Genomic DNA, 13,527 nt, shown 5'->3' with positions numbered 1-13,527 from the left:
GGCAGGGCCCGGGGAGGGGCTGGGCCCACCGAGCAGGGGGAGGAGGGCATCCTAGGGGAGGGGCCATTGGCCGTCCGGGGGCAGGGGTGGTGAAGGGCATTCCGGGGGAGAGGGAGGGATCAAGGAGGGTTTTGGATCTCCACCTCTCCCCGCTCCTGGACCATCCCCACCCAGAGTCTGTTTCCCCCGTATATGCCAAATCTCCTTCTCGGCTCCCCCCCCCCCCCCCCCATCAATCAGGTAGGCAAAATAATCTGTTCTCTCAACGCTTGCTCTGGGGTTGGGCACTGCCCCGGGTCCAGAGAGGACAGGGATCTCATTGTCCACTCGAGCAGTGCCAGCCCCGGCCCAGGTGGACTAGGTTCCATGGGCTCCCGAGGGGCCGACCCCACGCCTTATGCAAAGGCGTGCACGGGGTTGGGGGAGCCCTTGCGGGCATCTGGGGTCGGGGCGCCCCCTGACCCGCCTGCCCTTCCTCCCACCCCCATCGCAGCCGCTGCTGGGCCGCTCCGGGCTCCCCCAGGGCCCCTCGGAGCAGAAGGTCGCCGTGGTGACCGTGGACAGCTGTGACCCCGCCATGGCGCTGCGGTTCGGAGCGGCCTTGGGCAACTACTCGTGTGCCGCCCAGAGCACCCAGAGCGGCAGCAAGAAGTAAGGGCGAGGGGCAGAGGGCTTGTGGCGGGTAGAAAAGGGACCCAGGAGGTCAGGGATGCGGGGAGATCACGCTGAAGCCGTCTCCTGGGCCCCGCTCCGGCCTGGCTCTGTCACCCCTCACCCAAGCCGGGCGGGGCAGGAGGTGGCGGGAGGCTCCCCCTCTGAAGCCCACTTCCCCACCCACCTTGCGACCCCTCCCCCAGGTCCCTGGACCTAACGGGCCCCCTGTTGCTGGGCGGGGTGCCGGACCTGCCCGAGAGCTTCCCCGTGCGCACGCGGCACTTCGTGGGCTGTATGCGGGGCCTGCAGGTGGACGGCCGGCTCCTGGACATGGCCGATTTCATTGCCAACAACGGCACCGAGCCCGGTAAGGGGGAGCCGGGCACGCCGGGATTCCGGGGGTCAGGGGCGCGGAGCACGAGGGAGTCGAGAACGGGGGAGCCGGGGATGGAGGGGGGCTCGGCCCGGGGTCCCCGACCGCTCGGGCCCCGCGTGGCAGCTCTCCTTAGACCTAGGCCCAGTGTCCGCGCCAGGGCCTGCCGAGCCCTGTCTGCCAGCTCCCGGTGCCGACCCTCTGTGCCCTCCCCAGGGTGCCCGGCCAAGAAGAACGTTTGTGACAGCAACACCTGCCTCAATGGGGGCACCTGTGTCAACCAGTGGGGCACTTTCAGCTGCGAGTGCCCGCTGGGCTATGGGGGCAAGAGCTGCGGGCAGGGTAAGGTGCTAAGGGCGGGGGAGGGGTACCCGGAGCCCAGGGATAAAGTAGGAAGGCCCCTGGCCCAGTGAGGTTCCTTAGCTGCCCCCTGCCCCCTACGACTCCGGAGACGGGGTTTGGGGGAGGCGGGGCGGGGCGGGGATAGAACCGGCCGTGGCTGGGGGCGGGGCAGGGATCCTGCAGGGGAGGGGTCCCCAGGTGGGCAACCGAGGAAACAAAGGGCTCAGTCAGAGCGCAGGCCCGGGCACAGCCCCGGGGGCGGGGCGGGGAGCGGGTGAGGGCAGAGCGGGTGTGGTGAGAATCCTAGGAGTGCCAGCGGTGGGACGGTCTGAGCGCCCTCTTTGGGTGCCAGCCCTTGTGGGCACCGAGTCCCCCGCCGACCTACCTCCCTCCTCCTCGCCCTCGCCCCTCCGTGCCCCTCCCTGCCCGCTCTGCCCCCTGCCTCCAGAGATGGCGAATCCCCAGCGCTTCCTGGGCAGCAGCCTGATGTCCTGGCACGGCTTGGCCCTGCCCATCACCCAACCCTGGCGCCTGAGCCTCATGTTCCGGACCCGCCAGGCCAGCGGGGTCCTTCTGCAGGGGCTGGCGGGGGCCCAGGGCAGCCTCACCCTGCAGGTGAGCGCGGGGCCGAGCTTGGGGCGCTCGGGGGCGGGCCTCGAGGAGGAGGCCGCAACGAGCGGCAGCGAGTGGGGTGGGCCTGGGGGCAGAGGGAGTGGGTCTGGGGCCGGGGTGGTGGTCAGTGGGAGGAGGCCGTGGGAAAGGGGCTGGGGGAGGGCAGGGAGGGGGAAGGGGACGGCGCTGGCTGGGTTAGAGTGGACCTTTGGCTCCACCTGCTGGACGCTCGAGGCCCAGCGCCCGGCGCCTCCCGCCCCACACCCGGCCTCAGGGCCAGCCTGGGCACCGAGGGATGGAGAGGCGGAGAGGCAGGGGTCTGGCCGCTCCCACCCCGCCGACGCTCTGCCCCTCTCCCGCCTCCTGCCCCGCTGACGATCTGCCCTGCCCTGCCTTCTGCCCCCCTGTCGGTCTACCCTGCTCCTGCCTCCTGACACTTTGCCCTCCTCCCGCCTCCTTCCCCCTTGACCGCCTGTCCCGCCTCCTGCCCCCCCCCCCGATGACTTACCCCCCTCCTGCCTTCTGTCCCCCTCGCGCCTCCTGCCCCCTTGATGGTCCGCCCCCTGTCTGCCTTCTGCCCCCCTGACGGTCTGCCCCCTTTCCGCCTCCTGCCCCCCTCCCGCCTCCTGCCCACCTGACTCTTTCCCGCCTCCTTCTCCCTGACGCTCTGCCCTCCTCCTGCCCACCTGACGGTCTGCCCCCTTTTCGCCTTCTGCCCCGCTGCCGACTTACCCACCTCCCGCCTCCTGCCCCCCTGACGGTCTGTCCCCCTTCCCTCCTCCTGTCCCCTCCCTCCTCCTGCTCCCGACAACGCGCTTCCAAGCTGAGCGAGGGCCACGTGGATCTGAGCCTTGAAGGCCCCAGCGGGCCTCCCTCCTCCCTGCGGCTGGAGCCGGGCAAGGCCAACGATGGGGACTGGCACCATCTGCGGGTGGAGCTGGGGGCCGGCCGGGCCACCCTGGAGCTGGACTACGGGCAGCAGCGGGCCGAGGCCGACGTGCCCGTCGGGCTCCACGGGCACCGGCTCAGCAACGTCAGCGTGGGCGGCCTGGCGGGGCCCGGGGGCACCGTCCTCAGGGGCTTCCGGGGGTGCCTGCAGGTGAGAGGGGAAGGAGACGGGGAGGGCGGCAGCCGGTTCATTCGTTCATTCGTCCAATCGTATTTATTGAGCGCTTACTGTGTTCAGAGCACTGTACTAAGCGCTCGGGAAAGTACAACAATAAAGAGTGACGATCCCTGCCCACAACGAGCTCACAGGCCGGGGCTGGGGGCGAGACAGACGTCAATACAAATAAATAAAATTGCGGATACGTACGCAAGAGCCGTAGGGCTGGGAGAGGGGGCAGAGGGAGCAAGTCAGGACGGTGCAGAAGGGAGTGGGAGATGAGGAAAAGTGATGCTTAGTCTGGGAAGGCCCCTTGGAAGAGATGGACCTTCAGTAAGGCTTTGAGTGCTTTCAGTAAGGCGATGGTGACATCGCCCCTTCTCATAAGTCTCCCAAAAGAAGAAGCGAGGTCTAGCAGCCTGGGCGGCAGGAGCACTGGGTTCTAATCCCTGCTCGGCCATCTCTCTACTGTGCGACTTTGGGAAGGTCGTTTAACTTCTCTATGCTTCCGTTTCCTCGTCTGTAAAACGGGGATTCAAGATCTGTTCTCGCTTCTACTTGGACCGTGAACTCCATGTGGAACAGGGACTGTGTCCGATCTGAGGATCTTATACTTACTTCAGCGCTTAGTACAGTGCTTGACAGATAGTAATCACTTACCAAACATCGATGGTATGTACTGATCACTTAACTGGGTGCAGAGCACTTGGGAAGGTACAATACAAGAGTCAGTGGAAACGTTCCCTGCTCACAATGAGCTTACGGTCTAGTTTATCAAGTATTATTGTTGTTATTATCAATGGAATCTCTAATCAAATGAGAAGTCCTGGCCCCAGACTTCAAGGGATAAACGGGATGAACCCCCACTCCCGTCCTCTAGGCAGTGACCTCTGATTCCATCGTATCTCTCTCGAAATTGGGTTTCTCTGACCTCGGGTTTCTGTTGTTTGGCATGTTGGTTTTTTTACTGTGGTCGCTCGTGTCTTTTGCATCTTCCTTCGGATGTTTACGTCTCTGTCCATCCCGCCTCCTCCATCAGCTTCTCGGAGCTTTCTTGGAGACTGGCATCATATCGCAGCGTGGCTTAGCGGCAAGAGCCCGGGCTTGGGAGTCAGAGGTCGTGGATTCTAATCCCGACTCCGCCACTTATCAGCTGTGTCACTTCACTTCTGTGGGCCTCAGTTCCCTCATCTGTAAAATGGGGATGAAGACTTTGAGCCGCACGTGGGACAACCTAATTCCCGCGTATCTCCCCCGGCGCTTAGAACAGTGCTTGGCACATAGTAAGCACTTAACAAATTCCAACACTGTTATTATTATTATTAATAAAATGGGGATGAAAGACTGTGAGCCCCACGTGGGACAACCCGATGACCTTGTATCTCCCCCAGCGCTTAGAACGGTGCTGGGCACATAGTAGGCGCTTAACAAACACCATCATTATTATCCTCTAGCTCCCTCCCCATCCCTCCCCAGCCCACCCCCTGAGTCCCCCTGAGTGCCTGCCTGGCTCTCACAGTAGGTGCCACTCCCTCCCCCTCTGCAGGGCTTGCGGGTGGGCGAGACGGAAGGGGTGGCCAGCAGCCTGGATGCCAGCCAGGCGGAGCGCGCCAACGTGGAGCCGGGCTGCAGCGTGCCCGACCCCTGCGACTCCAACCCCTGCCCTGCCAACAGCTACTGCAGCAACGACTGGGACAGCTACTCCTGCAGCTGCGACCCGGGTACCTCGGGGGGCACATCTCCCGGGGGCAGGGAGGTGGGGAGGCCGGGAGAGGTGGGCAGCCAGGGAGGGATCTTGGCGGTGGGGGGGCGGCCGGGAGGTCCCGGAGCTGGGTGGACCTGGCAGTGGGTGGGAGCTGGGGAGTCCCGGGTTGGGGGTCCCTGGCGGCGGAGGAAGCAGGACGGAGGGGTCTTGGCTGTGGGATGGAGGGGCCTCTGAGCCCTCGCCCCCCGGTCCGCCCAGGCTTCTACGGAGACAGCTGTACCAGCGCCTGTGCCCTGAACCCCTGTGAGCACCAAGCCACGTGTGCCCGCAAGCCCAGCGCCCCTCACGGCTACGTTTGCGAGTGTCCCCACAACTACATCGGGCCTTACTGCGAGACCAGGTCAGGGGCCGGGCCGGGGTCCCCTTTGGGGGAGGTCTCGGGGTCCGGGGACCCTCGGGCTGACGCCTCCGGGACGGGAGCTGCTTCGCGAGGTGACTTGACGTCGGGTGTCCCGCTGTCAACTCAATTCCATCGTATTTGGTAATCACCGCGGTGTCGGTTAAGCCCTTCCTATGCGCCAAGCACTGTTCTAAGCGCTGGGCTAAACACAAGGTAATCAGATCGTCCCACGTGGGGCTCGCGGTCTCGATCCCCTTTTTACAGATGAGGTCACTGAGGCACAGAGAAGCTAAGTGACTCGCCCAAGGTCACACAGCAGACAAGTGGCCAAACCGGTTTTAGAACCCACGACTTCTGACTCCCAAGCCCGTGCTCTAGCCACTAGACCATGCTGCTCCTCTTATTTATTTATTGAGCGCTTACTGTGTGCAGAGCACTGTACTAAACGCTTGGGAAAGTACAGTACAGCAATAAAGAGAGACAATCCTTGCCCACCTCGAGCTCACAGTCTAGAGGGCGGGGGAGGCAGATGTCAATACAAGTAAACAGATATCGATATAAGCAAATTAAATTATAGGTGTATATAGAAGCGCTGGGAGAGGGCTGGGAGAGGGGGAAGAGCAAAGGGAGCGAGGCAGGGTGAAGCGGAAGGGAGTGGGAGATAAAGAAAAGTGGGGCTTAGTCTGGGAAGGCCTCTTGGAGGAGATGTGCCTTCAGTAAGACTTCGAAGGAGAGTAATTGTCTGGCAGATAATAATAATGGCACTCGTTAAGCGCTTACTATATGCCGGGCACTGTACTAAACGCTGTGATGGAGGAGAGAGGGTGCTCTAGGCCAGAGGTAGGACATGGGCCAGGGGTCGGCGGGGAGACAGGCGAGAACGCGGCCCAATGAAAAGGTCAGCACCGCAGGAGCGGAGTCATGGTTTAGTGGAAAGAGTACCGGCGTGGGAGTCAGAAGACGTGGGTTCTAATCCCCGCTCTGCCATTTGTCTGCTGTGTGACCTCGGGCAAGCCAGTTAACTTCTCTGTGCCTCAGTGACCTCATCTGTAAAATGGGGATTAAGACTGTGAGCCCCACAGGATTACCTGGGATCTACCCCAGCGCTTAGAACAGAAGTTAGAACACATAGTAAGCGCTTAACAAATACCATTATCGTTAATAATATTATTAAGGAGAGAAGCGAGGCGAGGTAGGAGGGGGCAAGGTCATGGTGTGCTTTAAAGCCAACGGCGAGGAATTTCTGTTTGATACGGAGGTGGATGGGCAACCACTGGAGATTTTTGAGGAGGGGGGTGACGTGTCTTGAATCTTTCTGTAGAAAGATAATCCGGGCAGCGGAATGAAGTACGATTAGACTGTAAGCCCGTCAAACGGCAGGGACTGTCTCTATCTGTTGCCGACTTGTTCATCCCAAGCGCTTAGTACAGTGCTCTGCACATAGTAAGCGCTCAATAAATACTATTGAAGAAGTATGGCCTGGTGTGGGAAGAGGCAGGAGGATGGGAGTGGGCGGGCGCGTCCTCGTTCCCGTGGCGGCGGAGTCTGTGGGTTCCGGGGTGTGAGGGGCTGCGGGTGGGCGGTCTCGGGTGGAGGAAGGGGGTCGGGGTCCCGCGGGTGGGAGCGGCTCAGGGGCGCTCGGCTGGGGCGGGGCTCCACGGTTGTCCAGGGGTCGCGGGCGGGGCTCGTGAGGGTCCATGCATGGGAAAGGGCACCCGGCCTCTCGCGTGGGTCTCTGCAGGATCGACCAGCCGTGCCCCAGGGGCTGGTGGGGACACCCCATGTGCGGCCCGTGCAGCTGCGACGTCAGCAAAGGCTTCGACCCCGACTGCAACAAGACCAGCGGAGAGTGTCGTTGCAAGGTGGCACCTCCCCTTCCCTCCCCCTCCTCTTCCTTCCCCGTACCTGCTTCCCTCCTTTCCTCCCTCCCTTTCTCCTAACTCTCCCCCTCCCCCTTCACCTCCCCAGGCCCCTTTCCTGCCCGCCTTTCTTATTATTATGCTCAGAAGCAACGTGGCTCAGTGGAAATAGCACGGGCTTGGGAGCCAGAGGTCGTGGGTTCTAATCCTGGCTCCGCCACTTTTCAGTTGTGTGACTTTGGGCAAGTCACTTAGGTTCTCTGTGCCTCAGTTACCTCATCTGTAAAATGGGGATTAAGACTGTGAGCCTCACGTGGGACAACCTGATTATCTTGTCTTTACTCCAGCGTTTAGAACAGTGCTTGGCATATAGTAAGTGCTTAACAAATATCATTATTATTATTATTATTATTATTAAGCGCTTACCATGTGCCAGGCACTGGACTAAGCGCTGGAGTGGATACAAGCAATTTGGGTTCTCCCTCCCTGCCTCCGCCCTGCAGGGACCCAGCACAACCCTCAGACCCCATTCATTCATTGCATCGCATTTATTGAGCATTTACTGTATGCAGAGCACTGTACTAAGCGCTTGGGAGAGTACAGTACAACAATAAACCAACACATTCCCTGCCCACAACGAACTTACAGTCCAGAGGACGAGGTCCTCAGCTGCTCCCAGTGGACCGTCCCGAAATTCTACATCCCTAAATTCCACGTCCCTAAATCCTGTCCCGGCTTGGACTCCCCTCCGAGTTTTCAGACAAGAGGGAGAAGACCGAGTTGTCGAATAATAATACAAGTAATAATTATAATTATGGTATTTGTTCACCGTGCCAAGCACTGCTCATTCATTCAATCGTATTTATTGAGTGTTTACTGCGTGCAGAACACTGTACTAAGCGCTTGGAAAGTACAGTTCAGCAACAGAGACAATCCTTGCCCAACAACGGACTCGCTGTTCTAAGCGCTGGGGTAGATACAAGCTAATCGAGTCGGACACAGTCCCTCTCCCAGATGGGGCTCACAGTCTTCTCCCCCATTTTACAGATGAGGTAACTGAGGCACAGAGAATTGAAATGGCTTACCCAAGGTCACACAGCAGACAAGGATTAGAACCCACGTCCTCTGACTCCCAAGCCCGGGCTCTTTCCACTAAGCTACGTTGCTTCTCCTAAGGAGAAGGAGCGAAGGGGATGGGGAGGGAGGGTGGCGGGAAGGGGGTCTCGAGGTAGGACCGTGGGCCGGAGAGGGTCCCGGCCCGTCCCTGACCCTCCTACCCTCCGTGGCCGTGGCTTGGCAGGAGAATCACTACCGTCCGGCGGGCAGTGCGGCCTGCCTCCTGTGTGACTGCTACCCGACGGGCTCCCTGTGGCGGGTGTGCGAGGCCGAGGCCGGCCAGTGCCCCTGCAAGCCCGGGGTCATCGGCCGACAGTGCGACCGCTGCGATAACCCCTTCGCCGAGGTCACGGCCAACGGCTGCGAAGGTGGGGACCGGGGCAGGGCCGAGGCAGGGCAGGGCCGGAGTAGGGCAGGACAGGCCCGGGATGCGGGCCGGGGGGCGGGGGCGGGCTGGGAGGGTCGGTGGGGCAGTCGATTGTCTTTATTGAGCGCTTACAGTGGAGAAGGACCCCAGGCCCAGAACGGGAGAGACGGGAGGGAATCCATCAATCGATCAATCGTATTTATTGAGCGCTTACTGTGGGCAGAGCACTGAAACGAGAGCTTGGGAGAATACGATGGAACAATATTACAGACGCATTCCCTACCCACAGTGGGGGGAAGGGGCTTAGGGCAGGGCTGGGAGGGTAGGAAGGGGCAGCCTCGGGGGATTGGGGCAAGGCTGAGCTGGAAGGGTTGAGGCGGAGGGCGTCCGGGGGGTCCCGGGGACAGGAGGGAGAGGGAAGAATGGGTGAGGCCACGATGGAGACTGTGGAGAAGAACCCCAGGCCCAGATTGGGAAAGGCGGGAGGGAATCCATCAGTCGAGCAATCGTATTTATTGAGCGCTTACTGGGTGCAGAGCACTGTATTGAGCCCTTGGGAGAATACAATATAACAATATTACAGATACATTTCCTCCCCACAATTGGGTGGGGGAGTTTAGAGTCCCAGAGGGAGGGGCTGTGGGCAGGGCTGGAAGGGTAGGAAGGGGCAGCCCCGGGGGCCGGGGGGTTGGGGCAAGGCTGAGCTGGAAGGGTTGAAGCGGGGGCGGTCCGGGGGACAAGAGGGAGAGGGGAGAATGGATGAGGCCAAGATGGACATTGTGGAGAGGGATCCCAGGCCCAGAGGGGGAGAGGCGGGAGGGAATCCATCAATCGATCAGTCGTGTTTATTGAGCCCTTACTGTGTGCAGAGCACTGTACTAAGTGCTTGGAAAAGTACAATACTGCAAGAAAGAGAGACAATCCCCGCCCATCAAGAGGTCACAGTCTAGAGGGCGGCGGGGTGGGAGGGAGGAGAGTGTTGGGACGGGGGTCACCGCCCCTGCCCAGGTGCCTCTTGACCCCGTCTCTCGCGCCCTCAGTGAACTACGACAGTTGCCCCCGGGCCAAAGAGGCAGGGATCTGGTGGCCCCGGACCCGTTTCGGCCTGCCCGCCGCTGCACCCTGCCCGAGGGGCTCCATTGGTAAGGACCGGCCTGGGGGCCACGGACCCCGGGGAGCCGGGAGGGAAGCAGGGAGGCCCCCTGGGTGACCCCCGCCTCCTCCCCCTGCCCGCCGGGGAGCACACCCAGGCCACCCTCTATCCTAACTCTCGGCTGACCGCAGAGGTGGCCACGGTTCGGGGGTGGGGTGGGGGTGGGGGGCTGTTAGCCGGGTTGGGGTGGGAGGGGTGTCTCCGGCCTGCTGGAGCCCGTCCCCCCGCCCTCAGGGACGGCGGTGCGGCACTGCGATGAGCACAGGGGCTGGCTGCCCCCCAGTCTCTTCAACTGCACCTCCCTCACCTTTGCCGAGTTGAAGAGCGTGGTGAGTACCCCCCCGCCCCCCGCCCCCCGCCCCCCGTCCTCTCTCCCTCCCCTCCCTCTCCTCCTCCCCGTCAATCAATCAATGGTATTTTCTGAGCGCTTACTGTGTGTGGAGCGGGGTACTAAGCGCTTCGGGGAGTCCAATACAACTGAGTTGGTAGTTCCTCTGCCTATGTCCCCACCCCTCCTCCTTCATCCCCTCCTTCATCCCCTCCTTCTTCATCCCCCCATCCTCTCCCCTCCTTCTCCGTTCCCTTCATCATTCATTCAGTCGTATTTATTGAGCAGTTAGCGTGTGCAGAACACTGTACTAAACGCCTGGTAAAGTACAACATTAAACAGTGACATTCCCTGCCCACGTCGAGTTTACAGTCTAGAGCGGGGGAGGCAGACATCAATACAAATTCATTCATTCATTGAATCGTATTTATTGAGCATTTACTGTGTGCAGAGCTCTGTACTAAGAGCTTGGGAAGGTACACTGCAGCAATGAAGAGAGACACAAGTAAATAAAATTACAGATATGCACATAACTGCGGAGGGGCTGGGAGGGGCTAGAGCAAAGGGAGCAAGTCAGGGCAACACCGAAGGGAGGGGGTGTTGAGGAAAAATGGGTTTTAGTCTGGGAAGACCTCTTGGAGGAGATGTGCCTTCAGTAAGGCTTTAAACGGGGGGAAAGTAATTGTCCGTCGGATTTGAGGAGGGAGGGCGTTTCAGGACAGAGGCAGGATGTGGACCTCGGCGGCGAGACAGGAGAGAGAGGCACAGCGAGTAGTTTCGTACTAGAGGAGCGAAGTGTGCGGGCTGGGCCTTAGGAGAGAAGCGAGGTGAGGTGGGAAGGGGCAAGATGATTGAGTGCTTTAAAGCCAGTGGTGAGGCTTTCATGTTTGATACGGAGGTGGATGGACAACCACTGGTGTGTGTTTGAGGAAGGAGTTGACATGTCCTGAACGTTTTTTGTAGAAAAATGGTCTGGGCAAGACAGTAAAGTATGGACTGGAATGCGGAGAGGCAGGAGCCTGGGAGGTCAGCAAGGGGGCTGATGCAGTAATCCAGGAGGGACAGAATGAATGATGGTATTAACGTGGTAACAGTTTGGATGGAGAGGAAAGGGCGGATTTAAGCGAAGTAGTGAAGGTGGGTCCGACAGGATTTGGCGCCGGATTGAATATGTGGGTTGAATGCCATCCTCTCTCCGTCCCTTCGGCCCTCTCCCCTCCTCCTCCGTCTCCTCTGTCCTCTTAATCAATCAAACAATAAATTATATTTATTGAACGCATACTGTGGGCAGACCACAGAATTAAGCGCTTGTGAGAGTACAATATAAGAGTTGGTAGACACATTCCTTGCCCGCAACGAGCTCACAGTCTAGAGAGGGAGACAGACATTAATATAAATAAATTACGGATCTGCACTTAAGTGCTGTGGGACTGAAGGAAGGGTGAATAAAGGGAGCAAGTCAGGGCTTTGTAGAAGGGAGTGCAAAAAGAGGAAATGAGAACTTAGTCAGGGAAGGCCTCTTGGAGGAGCTGAGCCTTCATTAGGGTTTTGAAGATGGAGAGAGTACTTTTCTGTCGGATCTGAAGAGGGAGGGCGTTTCAGTCCCTCTCCGTCCCCTCGGTCCTCTCCCCGCCCCCTCCCCACCCCCTTCCCACCCCCTTCCATCCCTTCCGTCCTTTCCCCGCCCCCTCCATCCCTCCCCCTCAACGTCAACTTTTCATTCATTCACCTTTTCATAAATAAATCGTATTTATTGAGCGCTTACTGTGTGTAGAGCACTGTCCTGAGTGCAGCGTGGCTTAGTGGAAAGAGCCCGGGCTTGGGAGGTAGAGGCTGTGGGTTCTAATCCCGCCTCTGCCACTTGTCTGCTGTGTAACTTTGGGCAAATCACTTAACTTCTCTGCGCCTCAGTTACCTCATCTGTAAAATGGAGATTAAAATGGTCTCAGCCTGGGACAACATCATAACCTTTTATCTCCCCCAACGCTTAGAACGGTGCTTGGCACATAGAAAGCGCTTAATAAATACCACCGTTATTATTATTACAATTCAGCAAATCGCAATCCAGCAATTCACCTTGCCCCTCCCGCTGGAAACTGTAGCCCTCTGCCTTTCCTCACCTCTGACCCTCCCTCCCTCTGAGACCCTGCCCTCCAGAGACCTCCCATGCCCTGCGCTGACCCCCAGGCCCAGCCCTCCAACCCCACAGTGACCCCCACAGTGACTCCCCCGGCTCTGACCCCCCACACTGCCCCCCTCGGCTCCCCGCTCTCCACACTGACCACCCCCGGCCCCGGTCCTCCCGCAGGCGGAGCGTCTGCAGCGGAACGGATCGCGGCTAGACTCTGGACGGTCACAGCGCCTGGCCCTGCTGCTGCACAACGCTACGCAGCACACGGAAGGCTACTTCGGCAGCGACGTGCACGTGGCCTACCAGCTGGCCACCCGGCTGCTGGCCCACGAGAGTGCCCAGCGGGGCTTCGGCCTGGCAGCCACGCAGGATGTGCACTTCACCGAGGTACGTGGGGCGGGGTACCCCGAGGAGGAGAAGGGTGGGAGCTAGGGGTGAAGAGCGTCGCCGGAGGCGGGGGCACAGAGGGAGGGTGGCACTGGGACAAGAGGAAAGGGGTGGCACTGCATCTGGCGGGTTGGGGAGCCCGAGTGGTGGCTGGAGGGAGTCTGGGGGGCCCCCTCCGTGCCACTGTGACACCCTGCCCCCCGCCCCAAGAACCTGTTGCGGGTGGGCAGTGCCCTCTTGGACTCAGAGAACAAGCGGCACTGGGAGCTGATCCAGCAGACGGAGGGTGGTACGGCCTGGCTCCTCCGCCACTATGAGGCCTATGCCAGTGCGCTGGCTCAGAATATGCGTCACACCTACCTGAACCCCTTCACCATCGTCACACCCAACATCGGTGAGTGGGGGCTGGGAGCGAGGCCGGGGGCGTCCCTCTGGCCGGCCCGGGGCCACGGGGCCTGGGGTCTGTCGGTTGCCAAGCTGCCGCCGGTGACCCCCCGGGCCCACTGTCTTTAGTGGAAAGAGCACGGGCTTGGGAGTCAGGGTTCATGGGTTCTACTCTCACTCTGCCACTTGTCAGCTGTGTGACTTTGGGCAAGTCATTCTTCTCTGTGCCTCAGTTACCTCATCTGTAAAATGGGGATTAAGATGGTGAGCCCCATGTGGGATAACCTGATTAGTTTGTATCTACCCCAGAGCTTAGAACAGTGCTCGTCCCATAGTAAGCACTTAACAAATACCATCATTATTGTTATTATTATTATTGTCCTCTCAGTCATCTCCGTGGTGCGCCTGGACAAGGGGAACCTTGCAGGCACCAAGCTGCCCCGCTATGAGGCCCTGCGGGGAGAGCGCCCGCCCGACCTGGAAACCACCGTCATCCTGCCCCAGTCCGTCTTCAGGCCCCCCGAGGGCAAGAGTGAGTGGTGGGGACCTGTGGGGGCCAGGCCGGGGGAGCCCCACGGGGGAGGGCAGATCCGGGGTGACCGTCGGATGCC

The 13,527-nt window shown here is 60.2% G+C and overlaps 1 protein-coding gene across 1 annotated transcript in view; it reads left to right on the top strand.

Annotated features, from left to right (window-relative positions):
- CELSR2 (cadherin EGF LAG seven-pass G-type receptor 2) overlaps positions 1-13,527 on the top strand; it is a gene marked incomplete at its 5' end in the record, with an annotated part of 44,418 nt that overhangs the window by 20,901 nt on the left and 9,990 nt on the right. Inside the window, 14 exons of the mRNA XM_039912511.1 lie at positions 494-651; positions 858-1,021; positions 1,244-1,369; positions 1,818-1,984; positions 2,805-3,080; positions 4,633-4,807; positions 5,050-5,191; positions 6,933-7,053; positions 8,351-8,534; positions 9,574-9,675; positions 9,921-10,015; positions 12,323-12,532; positions 12,743-12,926; positions 13,305-13,448. Coding sequence (XP_039768445.1) covers positions 494-651; positions 858-1,021; positions 1,244-1,369; positions 1,818-1,984; positions 2,805-3,080; positions 4,633-4,807; positions 5,050-5,191; positions 6,933-7,053; positions 8,351-8,534; positions 9,574-9,675; positions 9,921-10,015; positions 12,323-12,532; positions 12,743-12,926; positions 13,305-13,448 — 2,248 coding nt within the window. The remainder of the gene's footprint in view (positions 1-493; positions 652-857; positions 1,022-1,243; positions 1,370-1,817; positions 1,985-2,804; positions 3,081-4,632; positions 4,808-5,049; positions 5,192-6,932; positions 7,054-8,350; positions 8,535-9,573; positions 9,676-9,920; positions 10,016-12,322; positions 12,533-12,742; positions 12,927-13,304; positions 13,449-13,527) is intronic.

The sequence above is a fragment of the Ornithorhynchus anatinus genome, chromosome 7 (genome assembly GCF_004115215.2).
Source record: "Ornithorhynchus anatinus isolate Pmale09 chromosome 7, mOrnAna1.pri.v4, whole genome shotgun sequence".
NCBI classification, from domain to species: Eukaryota; Metazoa; Chordata; class Mammalia; order Monotremata; family Ornithorhynchidae; genus Ornithorhynchus; species Ornithorhynchus anatinus.
Note: the sequence above shows the minus strand (reverse complement) of the source record. Positions and strands in the feature narration are given on the sequence as shown.